At 39.5% G+C, this 18,684-nt stretch overlaps 1 protein-coding gene across 2 annotated transcripts in view; it reads right to left on the bottom strand.

Moving 5' to 3' along the window:
* LOC112047381 (uncharacterized) overlaps positions 1-18,684 on the bottom strand; it is a 64,016-nt gene that overhangs the window by 11,979 nt on the left and 33,353 nt on the right. For both annotated transcript variants that reach the window (XM_024084493.2, XM_024084494.2), the window contains exons 8-21: positions 16,247-16,418; positions 15,445-15,554; positions 14,652-14,838; positions 13,714-13,886; positions 12,593-12,756; positions 11,738-11,878; positions 10,693-10,886; positions 7,007-7,591; positions 6,057-6,168; positions 4,662-4,794; positions 3,659-3,816; positions 2,071-2,954; positions 1,013-1,199; positions 583-725 (exon numbers count right to left, since the gene is read on the bottom strand). In XM_024084493.2, coding sequence (XP_023940261.1) covers positions 588-725; positions 1,013-1,199; positions 2,071-2,954; positions 3,659-3,816; positions 4,662-4,794; positions 6,057-6,168; positions 7,007-7,591; positions 10,693-10,886; positions 11,738-11,878; positions 12,593-12,756; positions 13,714-13,886; positions 14,652-14,838; positions 15,445-15,554; positions 16,247-16,418 — 3,338 coding nt within the window. In that variant the 3' untranslated portion in view covers positions 583-587. The remainder of the gene's footprint in view (positions 1-582; positions 726-1,012; positions 1,200-2,070; positions 2,955-3,658; positions 3,817-4,661; positions 4,795-6,056; positions 6,169-7,006; positions 7,592-10,692; positions 10,887-11,737; positions 11,879-12,592; positions 12,757-13,713; positions 13,887-14,651; positions 14,839-15,444; positions 15,555-16,246; positions 16,419-18,684) is intronic.

The following is an 18,684-nucleotide window of genomic DNA, read 5'->3' as shown; positions in this document are numbered from 1 at the left end:
ATGATTAATACATAAAAAAACAAAGATTGTTTTAAAATAAATAAGATTATTAACTGTCTAAATCTATTAAAATTCTTTTATCGTAATTAGATGAACATATTTTTTATAGTATGAAGTATAAACATAAAGGCACAAATATAAAAAAAAATTGTTTTGAACGCCCATATAAATCTAACGATCACTAAGATCGATGACGTCATTCATCCGTGCCAGTAATTAATGCCAAGGGCAATTATTTTGTTCAAAACTAAATATTTTTGACGAATACTGTAAGTACTCATTTGGATCAGGATAATATCATAGTATTAATATCATAACCTCAAAAGATATATGCTAACGCTGACTTTTTAAATGGGAACTATGTACCACATGTAATGTTTTCGTTATTGTTAAAGCTAAGGAAGCTCTCAAAATAAACTTTGCTACAGTTTTCATTGGTACTACGTTACAATAGCTCGTTGCGTGATGTTATAAAACCTTCCTCGATAAACGGACTATTCAACACAAAAATATTTTTTTAATTCGAACCAGAAGTTACTGAGGTAACACAGAAGTATGAAGCAAATGTACCGTGTCACTTACCTGGTTCAGCTGTCGGGGCGGGGCAGTTTCTCCGCATACGCCGCGAGAGCGCTGTACGCCGCCAACAGCGCCTTCGGGGAGTGCGCCTGCGGGGCGTCCGACAACGTGCCACTGCCGCTCGGCGACGCGCTCTGTGCGTTACCCTGTATATGAAAAAAATTAAATGAGCACTTTGTTGAGAACCTTTTGACTCGCTGGCGATGGAACGAGCTATGCTTTGAGTGATCTAAGTGATCGAATCAGAAATGAGGAGATCCGCAGAAGAACCAAAATCACAGATATAGAAGTAGTAGTTCAAAGAGAAGATGAAAGTTGGGGTCCCAAGAAATCGCTGTGTTAGTTAACCAAGCGAGTCTCTGGGATTTGCTGGATGCAGGCGGCTCAGGATCGTGATCCATCGGTTGATATGTTGATAATGATGATTGCTTACGTTGTGTGCGTTGTGTGCGTTTTGCGGCGCGCATCTCGCGTGTGCATTGAGCGCGCTGCTACAGTAGAGATCCGCAGATGTGCAGGGCGGCGCGAACTCCGCGCCCGGCTCCGACACCGCCGGGTTCCGCACCCCGCCGCACGCTGCGCTCAGCGAGCAGAAGGTCAACGCGCGCCAGCCTCCGTATCTACAGTTAATAAAATGAAATTCATTAATTACAAAAAATAGTCTTATAGCCAACTCATCATCGATTTACTAACGTGTGACGGGTAGCATCGACAGTGAGTGTACCATCATTTTGTGGTAGAGGAAACACTTTGAGCAGGTCCCGGGACTTGTGACCTTGAGTGTGGTTTTAAAGGATTTTTAATACCACCCGTACTCGAGGAACTTAGACAGATAACAGATATACTTTGGAGTTTGTGCAGGAACTCTACCATTTTTGACTTCTTTCTACCCCACCATCCTAATCCTAATGCTCGCACTCTTGTGCACTAGGACATCTCCTGCACAAGTCTCAAAATCACATTTGCTGCTTTAGTCAGAATTTTATTTACATTAAAAACATTACAATATTTTTTTAAATTCTAGGTTTTGTTTCTGAAATAAGGGGGAGGGCAATTGCTCAATTATCGTATATTTCATTGAAAATCTTAAATACTATTTAATTTAAAATTACACATATTTTAAATCCTCTTAACAAGTTAGCCCGCTTCCATCTTAGACTGCATTATCACTTACCATCAGGTGAGATTGTAGTCAAGGGCTAACTTGTAAAGAATATAAAAAAAAAAAATCTGCACTACAAGTTCTACCGTTTGTTTAATGCACACAATGCAATTAACGATTGTTTTTTAATTTTCCATCTTGTCCACAATAAGTTACCTCCTTTATTATCATTACACAGGTCACAAGCATTGAGTACTTTTCACCTTAATCAGATTATTAATTTTGAGAACATTGACGAACGGAATAAACACGAGTGATCCTACAATGTTTTCTTTTTTATTCAGACCTACAGAACCCAAAAATAAGAACCGTTTTCAAAAACCACATACTTGTCAACAACGACCACTGGTCCATTCTTGAACTCCATCTGACTGGCCGCGACAAACTCGATCAACGCGAACGAGTCTTGGAACGGTGCTATCAGCCTGTCAATGGCCTCCTCCCTCTGACTCTCACAGCTGGCTTGCCTCACTGCCCTAACACACTCATTGTCATCAGGCCTACCCGTCACATAGTCACTGTTGCGACTGTCCAACCAACCACTGCACTTGAGGAACTTCACTGTCAACTGGTAATCGTCCTGTAGCGAATGCACTGACACTGTCGTCACCTCGATCACCCTGTCAGGAGACACACCCTCTGGCACGTTCGAAACCGTTTGAAACACATACACTGGTCTTCGTAGCTCCGCTTCTTGTGCCACCGTCAACGAAGGGGCTATAGGAGGAGGTGGGGGTGCTGTATCAGGGGGCGAACCGGCCGTCCTTGACCCCCATTCGGGGAATTTGAATTTCGTGGGGGAGCTTAATTTGAAGTTTTTCAACGACATTTTCGATGGACTTCTCGGTGACTTGGGGCCGTTTTTCTTTTCTGACAGAGAAGAAAACAAGTCTCCGTTGGCTATTGATTTTCGGGCGGATAGATCTCTGTTGCCACTGAGACGTTCCAATCTCAGCTCCGTCCTATCGAATCGGTATCCTGGTTCTGGGGACTCGACTGGTGGACTGTTCTCTGGTATGAGGCATTCATCATCAGCGCAGTCACTGCCCTCTGTCCTCCTGTACCCGTTCGTCTCTGGCTCGGTGGGTTCGGGCTGCACTTTTCGTTCCGATCTCCTTGACGCTACGTACGTGTGTTTGGCGACGAAACTCGCTCTAAAGTTTGCCACGAATAACTCGCTTTCTTCTTCCGTGGGCCAGAAAACGTCGCATTCCTATAAAGATGATAATACATTAGATTATTCTTATAAGCATAAGCTTCTTTATTTAGAATAATCTCTAAAAATATAAAAATCTATTAAAGAAAGTAAAAACGTCCCTAAATTCTCAAAACATGATGTATCTCTGATTTTTTAGTCTATTGTTTGAACCCAATGAAGGGTTTTGGATATCCAAATTTGCAATACTGAAATAAAATTATAAACGAAATTTGACTAGTTTTAATTTTTGCTCTACATCTCCTAATCCATACATACATACATACATTCCAAGGCTACTTTATACGTTTTCAAGGCCATTAGATTTGTGACAAATTGAGATCAACCGAAGCTCTGACACTCAGTACGTTAGCGAATAATGACAATTAATTTTTTTTTAATTTTAGTTTTAGACGTTTTGACCGAAATTGCGTTGAAACCATAGTCATAAGCATTCAAACACACAAATACCGTAAAAAATAGAATAGCTTCTTATTGCCTCAAAAACTCTATTTTCGAAAAACGGAGTGAAATCAAAATTCTCTCATATGCTGAGCTGTACACCATTTCTATTTAAGGGTTACAGACGGACATGCTGTCATAAGGATAGGGTACTGACCGTCTATAACTTAGATTTAAATAAATTTATATTCTTTCTTGCTTTCCCTTTACCCCTAACATTCCCAGTGCACTGAGTAAGGGGGATTAAAAACATCGCTCACGGGGTCGTCGGGGCTATCGGCCAGCAGCAGCACGAGCTGCGCCGTGTGGTCCCACAGCAGGCGCCACAGCTCGGGCGCGTCGCCCGGGTGCTGCGCCACCGCGTACTCGCGCATGCGGCGCCGCCCGCACACCCACGACGCGTTCACGTACTCGCTACCTGGAAACCATAGCCAATTGGGATTTTTTTAAAAGTTAGCCCTTGACTACAATCTCACCTGGTGATAAGTGAAATGCCGATTAAAGTTTTCTTAATTGGTCCAGGTCTGGCTGGTGGGAGGCTTCGGCCGTGGCTAGTTAATACTCTACCGGTAAAGACGTACCGCCAAGCGATTTAGTTTCAAAATAATAATCTATTTCGCTAAAGACAAAAGTCATTCAAAAAAGCTAAAATCTACCAATTAACAAAATTCAGTTTTTGAAGTAAAACTTTTTTATGCACCCTCGACTTCACGAGAAAGTTGGCGAAAGGGTTGCGAAAATAATTGTAATCGGGCGATGAATGCTGCCATCTAGAGGCATAGTAAAACAGTGTTTGTTAGTTTAAACCTTATTGTACACTTTAAGAGCCTGTTGCGATGCAGTTACGCCTTAGGCTCATAGATGGCGCTATTATTTTATTTTTAAAAGAAGTTTCACTTTAGTTGTGTGTACTACAGCACACACGGATTTTGTTTTATTCGTTTTCTCGACGTGACCCTCGGGCGGACTTCTATAGAACATGTTAATGATGTTGACAATTGTAAATTATTGTAATATTGTATGTTTTTTTTTTCAAAAGAGTATCTTCAGACTTTCTTGCCGGCTCTTCTCAGCAGGACCTTCGTGCCTTCAACCGGTGGTAGAGTTTCTACAAATAGTCAAACTTAACGTTTCAAAACTGCTTGTAAACTAAGCCTACTACTTGGAATAAATATTTTTTTTTAATAAAAAAAAAACATTTATTAGCAACCCGCCCAAAGGCTCCTACAAGTTGACAGACTAGTACACAATCATCAAGTTGACCTTCGACTCCCGGTTTAGGCACCAGCATGACCCGCGCGGCGTCGGACGGCAGGATGCCGCCGGGCCGGTTCTTGTCGGCGTTGTGGGCGGCGCGCGCGCACACGCTCGGCTCCACGCACGAACGAGTTATCAACTGAAACAATATAAAGCAATGTTATATTTTTAATACAGTAGCTAACGGCCCGCGGTCTCACCGGCGTCGTTCCCGTTCCCGTGAGAATACTGGGATTAAGTACGGCTTATGGTACTTACAAATAACAGGAGTTTCTAGTGGTAAAAGAAGTTTAAATTTCATTTTATTCTTTACAAGTTAGCTCTTGACTACAAATTACAATCTCACCTGATGGTAAGTGATGATGCAGTCTAAGATGGAAACAGGCTAACTTGTTAGGAGGAGGATGAAAATCCACATCCCTTTCGGTTTCTACACGGCATCGTACAGGAACGCTAAATCGCTTGGCGGTACGTCTTTGCCGGTGGGGTGGTAGCTAGCCACGGCCGAAGCCTCCCACCAGCCAGACCTGGACAAATTAAGAAAATCTCAAACTGCCCAGCCGGGGATCGAACCAAGGACCTCCGTCTTGTAAATCCATCGCGCATACCACTGCGCCACGGAGGTCGTCAAAACTTTCTAGTGGTAATAGAATTTTCAAAATTGGTTCGGTATATTCAGAGATTACCCCCTATAATACTACAAAATTTAACTCTTTATTATATATGTAACCTCAGATCTTTTAGAGTCCTTTGACTCGGGCGCAAAACTGACAACGATCGGAAGCACGAATCAATGCAAAGTTTCAGTCTACACTATCGTTTTCAATTTGTATTCAACTTCGATCAACTTGGAGGTATAACATAGTTCATTTCTCTTCGTGACTCAAAGGGTTCTGAAAGAAAACACGACACCAAATCATAGTTTCATACTAGTTTTACACTATTTCTAATCAAAATCATTTCGCACCAGCTCTTTGCTACCACCAACTGCCGTACAAATGCGGGCAAACGTTCTCCATTATATAGAATGACGCAATCTTACAATGAGTGCTTCAATAATATTGATATTTTTTCCACACGTGTAGGTACCTTCAGGAGGTTGGTTATAAAACGCTTACTTAATAATTTAATAATTTAGTTTCAGTCTTTATTCTTCATCATTTTATTTTTCATCTATTTTTTTTTTTAATTCACTTTTCATTTTAACTTTTTTTTTTTAATTTGTTTGTAATAATTTTATATAAAATATTTAGGAGTCTACTTTATAGTATTGTAATCTGTGGTTTCCGAAGCTGGTGTCATAGTTATAATTTTTATTTATATTACTATTATGATAATATGATTATGTACTATGATGTTGTTTGTAAGCCCTCAATAAAATAAAATAAAAAATTAGCTTACCTGGAATTGTTTTTCTAACAAATTAACAGGAGGCGGTCCCTGGTACAGTTGATGCCTGTTCGACAGTGATCGCATCCTCTCTAACAGCGCGTAGTTCTCGGCTCTGTTCACCCTGTGGACACAGAGAAGTATTGTACCTATATTAGTACTAGCGGACGCCCGCGACTTCGTACGCCCTTAGACCTCATTAATCTGACCCTATCTTAAAATCCGTTCTTAGTGGATACCTACTAAATAATATCTACCTCCCTGCCAAATTACATCTTTGTACGTCAAGTGGTTTTCGAGATTTCGTGATGAATGATTTTTCGCATTAATTTTTTTGTATTTATTTATTTATTATTTGGACCACCAACAAATTTAAACAGCATTTATATATTAAAGATTTCTTTTAAAGACAAACTCATAAAACTAGATCCTCCCCTATTATTCCGCGCAGCTCTGTTTCGCGCAGACGAGGAATCAGTTGAGATTAGTCTCGATAAGTACTTTTAGTTATACCAATTTTATTTTTTAGAAAAAAAAAATTAAACCCTGTATCGCGAAGACGAGCAATCAGTCGAGTTAAGTCTCGAGTTTTTTTTTTTTTTCATAAGGAATACGCGTTTAACTACGACCTCACCTGATGATAGATAGATGGTAGGTAGAGTAGATGTGGCCTAAGGTGAAACGCGCTTGCCTAGAAGATGCCTATTCACTCTCATCTTAAAGATGCCCAGGTTGTAAGAATTAGGCAATACTGACATCGTATAAGAAATGAGGGACCAATCGTTTCGTACCAGTTCTAGGGATGCCAATGACATAGGGATGGTTTATCCATAAAGAAGTGATATTTAAAAAAAAAAATATGAAAAGTAAAGTAAAAACGTCTAAACTTTACAAAAATGCCGTAACAAAAACCTTTTATTATTAAAAATATAAAACCTATAACAGGTTACTTCAAAACTCACCTCCTCATCTCTTCTTTCTCCTGTTCGTTCATACTGTTGTAAGCCTGCATCTTCTTGCTGTACGTATCCGTTGACCGAGGAGCCAGGTCGTAAACACCTTCCACATCCTCCCCGTTCACCAAAACATCTTTCTCCTGATTATCAGAAGACTTACTCTCAGTGTTACACTCATCCGTCTTTATTGACGCCTGGCTGCCATTCTCCACTATCTGTTCGCTGCTGCATTCGTGACTGACCGACTTTAAACTCGACACGTCATTTTTCAGACCGTTCGTCAAATCGTTCACGCTTTTCCGTTTCGGCGGGTTGAGATCCATGACCGCCAGTTCCTCATCAGATATGGGTTCGAGAAGTTTCGCCAAGTATTCCCTCGCTTTTGTGAATTCCACTTCTGTGTTACCCGAACGCACGTATTCTAATAATGCGTCGTGAACGAAGACGTATTGCTCCTCTGTTTGGACTAGATGGTTTCTTTGTGTTCTCGCTCTGCAGAGGAAACCGAGGGGAGACAGTGTGCCTGTCAGCTTTAGTTGGTTTAGTTGTGCGTCTATTACTATGTATGTACCGGTTCTGCCTACGCCCGCGCTGTGGGTGGTAAAGGAGTTATAATTAAAAATCTACCAACTCAATAATTTGCAAAATTTATATCAAAATTTTTTTAGATGTTAACCCACTTGTTACTATCGTTTGATAAAAAGATCAAGTGAGAAATAAAATTCTAAACAAAAAAGTGGGTAGTTTTAAAAAAATATTTATGGCTTTGCAGTTAGTTGTTCAGTGTGTGAAGCTATTAGAAGTGGTTTGAGGTTGTTATCGTGTTCCGTGATTTACTTGTGCAAGTTGTAACTTAGTGGTTTTTCGTTATGGATTTGTCAATGTAAGTTAAAACATGTTTAATCTGTACATTTATATATGTTTTGTGAAATCATGAAAGTAGTGAACTTCTTTTATTTACAAGTATAAAAACATTTGCAATTGCATTAGATTTACTGAAGTTATATTTGTATGAAAGTTGGCGTTCCTTATATCAAACAGTAGTAATATCAACTACTATTATTTTGTTTTTTTTAGGCGTCAAACAAAAGCTTTGAGCTTGAATGAGATTATTGAGGATCTGGAACGTAATGAAGAACAATCTGTTCCAGACTCCTAACTATATTTCCCCCTGAAAATAATAACATTGAAATCACCGATGAAGATTCTGGGGATGAAAATATCTCTTCCAAATTGACTTGGGCCACAATTGAAAGCTCCAGCTGAAATAAACGTCAGCATATCATCGCCAGATTCGGATATGAGCGACGAAGATAACGAAGTTACTAACACTGGGTTCTAAAGGCCACAGGAACAATCCGACAGAATAGGAAAAAATAAGTACTTGCAGAAAACAGAACCTGGCAGGATAAGGTATAAATCTACCAGAGCCGAAGAAATTGTCGTGTGCAAATGGTATGTAGTTACTGTGGTTTCCAGTGCAGCAACAGTCTAACTGACTATATAAATTAAAAGATTTCCGCAGCAACAGAAAAAATAAATTCATATTCATCAGTCAGCTTTGATAAAAATATATAATGAAAAGATGGATGGAGTAGATCGCTCAGATCAAAATATTGGACTGTACTGAACATATTCTATTATTGGGAAAAAAATATATTTGCTCTTCCACTGCTTGGATATGACTGTCCATAATGAATGGCAGTTATATAAAATGAACAGAGGAGATTACGACCATCTCAAATTTCGAAGGAGTGTTTCCACTTTTTTGTTAGAAACATACAATAAATGCATTCCCCGAAAGCCTGGTGGATTGTCATAAGATGATCATGAGAGTTCTCGCTATGACAACATAGGCCATATAATCCGATATCAAAATGAACAGCTGCAATGTACATTTTGTCATAAAAATGCCAATTTGTTTTGTAAAAAATGTTCTGTAACTCTTCATCCAAAAAGCTGTTTTGAAGCTTTTCATACGCCTAATAATTGAATAATATGCAGCGGTATGCTATACTCGTGTGATATAAAATAAAACTTATCTTGGTTACGGTATTTTTTTTCTTTTTATTTATAATATAATACGTAGTACATACAAGCACGATACAAATCAGCTTACAGTAAGGCATTTTACTAGCGTTCCTTTTATCAAACACCATTTTCCACAATTTCCAAAGGAATGAAATTTTTTTTGATATTTTTTTAGGTCCTTTGAGATCATAAATAAACTGTGTACGAAAAATTACAATGATCTAGCAACAAAAGGCATATCCGTAATAACTGGGTTAATAATGTGGTTCTAATGACTAATAATGATCCTTCAATAATGACGCGACCACAAGAATTACCCGAGCCAAAAGAACGAAAAATACACGTGCGTAACCAAAAATTGCACGCTCCATATGGACGCAAATTACGCACATATACGCATGAAGCGATTCCACCTCTTCTTACTTCTTCAAAATCTTCGTAAAGGCAACAAACGTTTTGATGATGGAGTATTTCGTGCGGCGTGGAGGCATACTGACAACGCAATCGCCAGTTGTTTTGGTCGTTCTGTTACGTAGGTTCTGGGTACGTAGGATTGTCCGCCTTAAACTTGGATTTACGGGGTGTCCCATAATCTATACTAATATTATAAAGCTGAAGAGTTTGTTTGTTTGTTTGTTTGATTGAACGCGCTAATCTCAGGAACTACTGGTCCGATTTCAAAAATTCTTTCAGTGTTAGATAGCCCATTTATCGAGGAAGACTGTAGGCTATATATTATCACGCGGGTAAAACCGCGCGGCGTCAGCCAGTTAATGGATAAAACGCAAATGTTTAACAAAAATCTGATTTTAAAAATCTTAATTAAAGCAGCAACAACATCGAAAATCTAATTCAATATAGAAAAATCTAGGGATTTTTCATAACTGTTAAAATTAGTTTTAAAATAGGTGCAGTTTAGATAATTGGATAGTGTATATACCTTTGCGTTTCATCTATTAGTTACGGAACACCCTGTATGTTGGATTGGCGAAACATATTCAATATTATTAGGTACCTGCAGAAAAGCCGTGATAGCCCAGTGGATATGACCTCTGCCACCGATTCCGGAGGGTGTGGAATCGAATCCGGTCCGGGGCATGCACCTCAAACTTTCCGATTGTGTGCATTATAAGAAATTAAATATCACGTGTCTCAATCGGTGAAGGAAAAACATCGTGAGGAAACCTGCATACCAGAGAATTTTCTTAATTCTCTGCGTGTGTGAAGTCTGCCAATCCGCATTGGGCCAGCGTGGTGGACTATTTGGCCTAACGTCTCTCATTCTGAGAGGAGATTCGAGCTCAGCAGTGAGCCGAATATGGGTTGACTCAGACCAATTATAGAAGGACCTGTATCGCACCCATAGTTACGAACAAAATTGTCTGCCAATTTCTGAAGAAAACGAGCTTAGATTTGGTATATATCTTATACTAAAGTAGAAGTTTTTGCCCGTTTTTTACACAATTCAATTACACAAAAAGGTATTTTTACGGAGCTCTTTAAACTACGAACACGATTACAACTATTTAACATCGATACTATAGAGACAGTTTCTATAATCGCATTAGATCTTTGATCATATACTTTGACAGAAAAGGGACGTCTAGCGAGGTAGGTCCTACACAATAATTGGTCTGAGTGGGTTGATAATGATGAGGTACCTGCAGTGCACCAGCACCGTGCCGGGGTCGGCGGCGGCACGTACGAAGGGCAGCACGGCGAGCGGGTGGCGCGGCGTGCCGTGGTCGGGCCACACGGTGTAGTGGTACTGCACTATGTGCCGACCCTCGTTGCTGCTCGCCGTCTGTGCCGAGCTCGACTCGCTGCTTGATTCGCTGCCCTGTGGTATTATTATCTGAAACAAAAGATTACACTTTCAAGCATTTTTTTCAAGCTTTGACATAGCAGGCCCAGGAAGTGCCATAATATTTGATAGACTAAAAATACATGTAAAAAGAAAACCTCTTTAGCATTATTTCTTTTTGGTATTTTACTTCTTTTTATGACATTATCAAATTTAAAATATTTATTGAATTAACGGCAAAATATTGAAATTTTTATTAAAATATAAAGTATTAAGAATTAATGTAAATTATGACTTTGAATGTTGTTTTCATAGACACGCAAGTAAGCCTTTCACTGTCACTTGGTGTGATATCATTATCATTATATCATGAACTCCTGCTGATATAATTTGAAAGCGAGAGCTTTATGCTTGGAGTTTGCTGTACCAGACGCCGCTCCGCAGAGCGCCTCGAGTCACTGGAACTGTTGTAAGGCGAGAGGTTTATTCTACTGATACACATATATACTCCACATACACTAGACTCGTTTCACGTCCAAATCACATCCGCATTAGCAAAGGAACCTAGTAGTAGTTGTGTTAAGACTTCGCAAATTGATTGATACATCTTCACTTCTTGATTGCAGAGATGCGTTCGCTTCAAGCAGCGAGATTGAAGTGCGTAATTTGTAATTGTGAATTAATTTAGGAAATCACTTCTAGTAATTATTTAAGATTAGAAGTGTTTTAACAATTATTTAAATTTTCACGAGTTGACCTTAAAAAGATGCGATTGGAACTACTCCGGCGCCATTGATCGACAATAATTTGTATATTTCTCTTCACGAGTATGTCGTTAGTCGCATGCTAGATCCCCCCCCCCCCCCCTCCGATACATATTGCTCTGTCAAGTCGCCCCTCACCGGCTGCGGCTTCCCGCGCACACGCAAATGTCGCACGGTGTACGCGGCGCGCACGTCCTCGTACAGCAACGTCACGTGGATGCCGCCGAAGTCCGCAGAGCTGCCACGCCCGCCCGCCGGCCAGTACATGTCGCACTTCCTCTGTGATGAACAAACAGAGCACATCATTTTGCGGATTATTATATTTTTGATAGCGTCTTATAAGTCGATGAACATCGGCTGCACGCATGAAAAAGCGTAATTTTTCCATTTCAAAGTTGACCTATCATTATGAAACTTTATTTTTGTAAAAATTGAATTTTTGGCCATTGATAGCGGGGGCATTTAATTTATCATCACACATTTTATACAACACCATCAAGTGGCATTATCAGAACATAACAAGAAAAAAGTTCATGGAGTAGTGTAATTACGTAAATATAGGCATTTTTTTCACATGACGTCATCACATAAAATCTATACTAATATTATAAATGCGAAAGTAAGTCACCTTTGTTACCTTTTCACTGCTAAACGGCTTAATCGATCAAGATGAATTTTGGTATAATGGTAAATGAGAACTTGGAGCACAATATATGTTACTTTTTGACCCTAAAATAAAAATACAAGGGGGCGAAATAGGGGTTGTAAATTGTATGGAAAGTCCTTCATTTTTAGAGTCACAGTTTTAAAAATTTATTCATAAATCATAAAAAAAAATACGAAACAATGTGATTCAAGAATTTTTAAAATTTAACCCCTTAAGTGGTGAAATAGGGGTTGAAAGTTTACATTGATTTCCGCTATATAAACCAACTTTTCAGAGGATATTTATTCCCGTACGATATACCGCCTCTGCGAGGTACGAGTACTCACGCGTCCTCTCTCCACGAGGTTGGTGATCATGACGAGCGTGTGCACGCGGTGCTGCCAGATCATACGCCAGAAGGCGTCGAGCGTGGCCGGCGTGGGCCCCTGCGTGGCGATGTACCGCCGCCGCCACACCGCCCATTCCAATTTTATCTGACGAGGTACACCGTCTGAAACAAATTAACAACCCCATTACTACAGACACAGGGGTCATAATCGCACACCCCTTCGAGTTGTTTACAAGTCGAGATGTTTTGATCACATATTATTATGTTATTGTTTTGATTTAATGAACTGCGTGGAATAAACAACACGCGTGTAGGCCGGTCCTAGAATTATCTGGAACAGTTAACTTCGAAACGGAGTGAAGTGAAGATTCAAGTGAAAGTGAACTCGGCTACGATTTTGGACAACGAATTGCCTACGTTTGGAAGTGTGTATTGATACTTGGATTAAGAAGTGGAATAAAGTTTTATACGAGTCACCAGGTATTTAATTCCAAATCCTCGAACCCTAGTTAACATTATTAACGTATTTATAAAGCACAAGCACAATATTATAAGCCACGTTTGTAACTCATAGTCATACTTTTTTGTATACTTCATTAGTTCGGGATCCGTAGAACATTTTTTACAACTGATTACTATCAAGTTAATTTTTCGTGAGTGCCTAGCTTATCTCGATGAGACGATCAACTTTTTTTTACGAAAATTCTTGATTCTGGTTACCAGGAAATAAAAATTTGTTTTTTTTTTTTTTTCTGTCTGAGTAGGTGCCGATAGCTCCCTGCGGAACCACTACGGGGGGGTTGGGCGAGCGCAGAAACATCGCCTGATGTGATCCGAAGGCTGAAAGAAAAATAGAGGACGGAACGGCTCTCTAAGGGCGTCTCCTATGAGACTCGGACCTCGGCTTAGAGGGCCATTCTGGAGGAGAGAAAAATTTGTATCTTGTATCAATAACGAGGTTATTAAAAGTAATCAGCTGTTTTTTTACTGTTGCTTAATAAAACAACAGTATAAAATGAACAGTCACAATGTCCTATATTTGATTTACGCAGGGTTTACAAAAGTTTTAATTTCAATAGGTGTAGTCTAGTAACCAATATAGCTTTTAATATAACTTACTAATATCCACATAAACATCATCCAACTCCGAGTCGTCGTCGCTTCTCTCGCTGTCCGAGTCCTCGGCCTGGTCTTCCGACTCCACGATGCCGGAGAACTCGATGTTGAGGAAGGCGGACTCTATCCCCTCCGCCAAGTTGGGCGGCGGTTTGCTCGCTTTCACTGAGGGCTGCCTGTTGATATCAATGAAATTATTTAACCCCCACACTGGATTCAGATTCGGCTCGAATCCGTGGTGTTTACATGCTTTTACAAGAGGACTAATGATGAAGCTGTAAATAAGACATCGTAAACTCTGACAGCTAGCGACAGCGTACAGTTCATTTCATGTAGGATGGTGCGGGTGACAGTTTGTTTCACTTTAGAAAGTTTGCCGCGATTCACGATAATGGTACATATTATGAACGTCATACAGGCGACTGTCACCGTTCCCATACTATCTGAAAAACACTATAGGTAAAAGATATGGACATGGCTAATAATGTAGATAAACTGAAGGGTAGGTAATCAAGTAAAATGCACATGGTGTGGTCACCAAGTTTTAGTAGAAATGTCTCACATAAATCACTTTCTCTTCCTGATACATATATCTAAAGGAGATCCCTCCCCCCCCCCCCCCTGAAGGAGACTTTGAAATAAAATTTATTTTCTTCAGAAGTAAGTTGGTGAATGCGTTGCGAAAATTGTAACAGGCACAGTGAAACAGTATTTGTTATTCTAAACCACCAATAGATGGCGTTCATAAAGAACTTTAAAACAATTGCAAACCTATTGCGATGCAGTTATGCCTGAGGCTCATAGATGGCGCTTTAATTTTGAAAGAAGTTTCACTTCAGTCGTGTGGTCTATAGTACACCTGATTTTTTTTATCTGAACTTATTATTGCTTCACTTTGCTTAGTCTTAGTAGCTTAGTTTATGTCTTGTGAATTCTATTACCTGTTGGGCCTCGCGCGTCTCTCCAGGCGTCGCTCGACGCGGCGGGCGGCCTGCGCCGTGAGCGCGGGCAGCATGCCGTCGATGAAATTGGCGTTGACGTAGTCGCATGACGCGCCGCGCCCCGCGCCCACACAGCCCGCCGCACCGCACCGCCCACCCGACGACACGCATACGCGCGAGTGGTCGTCTGTGAGACATAACGTATGTTACACGCTGATAATATAGATTTCTGTCTGAGTAGTACAAACAAACTCGCATTCGCATTAATAAGAATATAAGTATGGATTTCAAAGCTGAAACGTAGACGCGGGTATCTAAATTTGCAAAATGTAAAAATACCATAAATTAATATAAAATCTTATACTTCCTGATGAAGTTCTGGCAACCAATACAATGAAACAATGCGACAACTTTTCTAAGAAATGGTTTTCTCCATTTTTTTTCTTTTGTGGCTTTTTTTCTCCTTTTTTTTTCTTTTGAAGCTAAAAGTCAGCGTAAGCTATTGCATTTTGCAATTCATGGCATTCATGCTAAACTGTATGCCCAGTCTGTTTGGTGTCACATTTTTTTTTACTTAACTATACATTTACTAGTTTTTCTAAACAGAAATAATGAGTGAATACATTTACACTAAAGGGATATATCCTGAAATATTCACTTGAGATAAATGATAGGCTAGACAAACTCAATCACACAGTGGAGTCATAAAACCATCAAAATCGCTTCCAGTAACTAACAAATGGGGAAGGGAGTCCGATAACCACAGGGAGACAAATCTTAGATAGGTACTTACATGCAGTAATATTTAGATATCTGTTCTTCAGTCTATTCTCTGGTCTGTAGCTGTGATGACTTGTGTGACCCGATGCCGCTGATTTTGACACCACGATTTCGTATTCTTTACTGCAAATTATAGATTAATTTAATTTATTTAAATGTTTTTTTTTATATATTTAGTTCAGAGGAACGTGGCATTAGTACAGAAGTGGCAGTAGCAAGCAGTAACGTTATAGACTACAGGCACATGGCTAAAATTTACCTGTCAAATGAACTAACTTGAATAGCACTTAGAACGCTGTTACTATATCAGAAAATAACTCTAAGCATTTAGATAATTATTTATATAAACAAATATTAACTATATTTTTTGGGAGGCAAATCTATTAAACTATATTGTCCGTGTTAAATAATATTTTGAACATTATGCCGTACATTTAGATTATATAAAAATAAAAATACACTGCCATTTGAAGTAAAATGAAGTTGTCAAGGTCATTTCGTTGAAAAAAGTTGAATAACGAAAAATAGTTGAAAGACAATGTAGTTGATAGTGCTTTGAATCGTAACTGACATATAAAATTACCCAGCTGATAGACACAGCATGATGCTGTGCGAAAAACCTTTAAGGATCAAATTTATTTGCATTTAAAGCAGGGCCTATAAGGACATCTATCCAGGGCCGTAAAATAAATTAAAAAACAAAAAAAGATCAAATTACGTTAGTTGATCAACTTATTTCGATCTTTTTCGTAATCGTACACCGCACATAAATAACCTTCTGGAAACTTCTAGACAGTAACACATGGTAATCTCACCTGAAGCCAATATCACCGTCCGCGTGCAGCGACGCGACATGTGCGGGGAACTGTCGCGCGCGCACGAGCGGGTGCGCCGCGCCCGCCATGCGCGGCGGTCGCGTCGCGGCCGCGCCCTCGACTGTCGCGCCGTTGCCGCCCGCGCACGACACTAGCGGCGAGCAGTTTACCACTGACAGAGATGCACACGTACAGACAAACAGTACGGACACGACGTACCTCAAACGACGTAACAACGCCAAAAGATTCCCTAGTACGTTATATTTATGTTTACGAATATTTAGTCCGAGTCTCATAGGAGACGCCCTTAGAGAGGTGTTCCGTCCTCTATCTTTATTTCAGCCTTCGGGTCTCATCAGGCGATGCTTCTGCGCTCGTCCAAACCCCCGGTGACGCCGTAGTGGTCCCACATGGAGCCATCGGCACTTACTCAACACGAAAAAAAAAACGAACCTTAAGGCGTTGATGCGTCTTTTAAGCTTCCATAGTGGATAAAGAATGTGGGGGTTAGGTATATTATGATATTGGTATATTATGATATTGGTATATTTAGATAATAGTAAACACTATAAACTCGCTCCATAGTATGGGGATCAAATAATTAATTGCATTGAGTAAAGACTCCAACGCATCGAACATTGACATTTTAGCTGTATTTGGACATTAATATGGGTTGTTAATAATAATGATGACAATGGTGGAAGGAAACGAGAGTGTAACAGGAAAAGAGGGAGTTCCCTGTGTATAAAGTCATATATTTGAATTTGTACACAGGGAATCCCTAGGGTATCGTGATTGTCAGTTTATTTTAACGGTAGATTTTTAAACTCTTTCTTTCTAAACTTGGCCACCAGGGGTTGGCCGTTGTACGTAGGTCCAACAGGTGGCAGACTTCACACACGCAGAGAATTAAGAAAATTCTCTGGAATGCAGGTTTCATCACGATGTTATCCTTCACCGTTTGAGACACGTGATATTTAATTTCTAAAAATGCACACAACTGAAAAGAGGTGCATACCCCGGACCGGATTCGTACCCACACCCTCCGGAATCGGAGGCAGAGGTCATATCACACAATATGCCTGAGGGATTCCCCTGAACACTGTTGACACGCTCAACATTATCGCTAGAGTGTCATCTTTCATAATGTTCCCGGTAGTATCGTACGAGTTATTATAAATATCAACTTACAGTGTGATACGGCCAATTCCATGAATGTACGTGCGTGTTGGATCAATCGCTTTTAATGAGCCATTTTCCTCTAATTGACAACAACGTCAAACGTTTCAAATTATAATTGAATTTACGGAATATGATGTACCTTTTAGCAGACTCAAAAGTGATTACAAAAATAATAAAGCCAATGTCGAACAACATTTGTCAGGACAACTTAATTAACAAATCAAACTGTAACCAAAATAAGACTCTAGAATGGCAGAGAATGACCTTGAGTGAAGTCACGCACTTGTGAACGATGTGTATAGGGTTAAATGATCCTTTGACTGTTATCAAACACTCCCCTTTTCCACTCAAGTCACTCTCCCCGCCTATCCCAAGTAACCCATAAAGAATTACACAACAAGAGATGTGTGATGTGATGTACAAGATGCAAAGACAGACATTACATAAAACTCAACAGGCTGTATAAGATGCACAGACAGACATTACATAAAACTCGAAAACAGGCTGCAGACAGACACTCGGTGGGTAAAAGCTCTATATTCATAAGAGGTCACAGATTTATTTTAAAGTAACCTTATGTCACGAAGTGTTTCCGGAATAAAGTCTGAAAGACTAAAACAATTTTTGTTAAATGTTGACAAATTACAGATAATTTAGTAAACATGTCACAATGTATTTGCTTATTATTATTATTGTAAATTTTTGGTAAATTATTTTAGATTGTAGGTTAATCTTTTACTTTAAGTTTTTAACCGGACTCTGCAGTGTTGTGAATGCCTGTAAAAGATGGCTGCAGTAGTTCAAGAATTTTGTAACTCACTTATATATAATGTTTTCTGCTGTCATTGTTGGCGTTACAAATAAATAAATAAATAAATAAATAAATAAATAAATAAGTATGTTCGGAATAAATTCTGAAAGACAAAAACAAATTCAGATAACTTAGGCCAACAAAAACAAATCGATTTTTTAATGCTTTAGCGAATAACGTAGGCTTTATTTTATCGCCGCATTCCCATGGGAACGGGAACTACGCAGGCGAATTCGCGGGGCATCAGCCAGACTTTTAACTTAAAGGTTTCCTTATACAGTGCCAGTTAAAAACAAAGTATAGGATAAATATTACCTAGCAATGCGTGTCAAATAAATAATTAATAACTTGACTCATTATTATCTACGATCGATTCAAGGTCTTATAGATAAATGTCTCGACGACTTTGTTTATTGATGTAAACAATCATGAGTCACTAGCGATC

Source organism: Bicyclus anynana, chromosome 25 (assembly GCF_947172395.1).
Source record: "Bicyclus anynana chromosome 25, ilBicAnyn1.1, whole genome shotgun sequence".
Lineage (NCBI taxonomy): Eukaryota > Metazoa > Arthropoda > Insecta > Lepidoptera > Nymphalidae > Bicyclus > Bicyclus anynana.
Note: the sequence above shows the minus strand (reverse complement) of the source record. Positions and strands in the feature narration are given on the sequence as shown.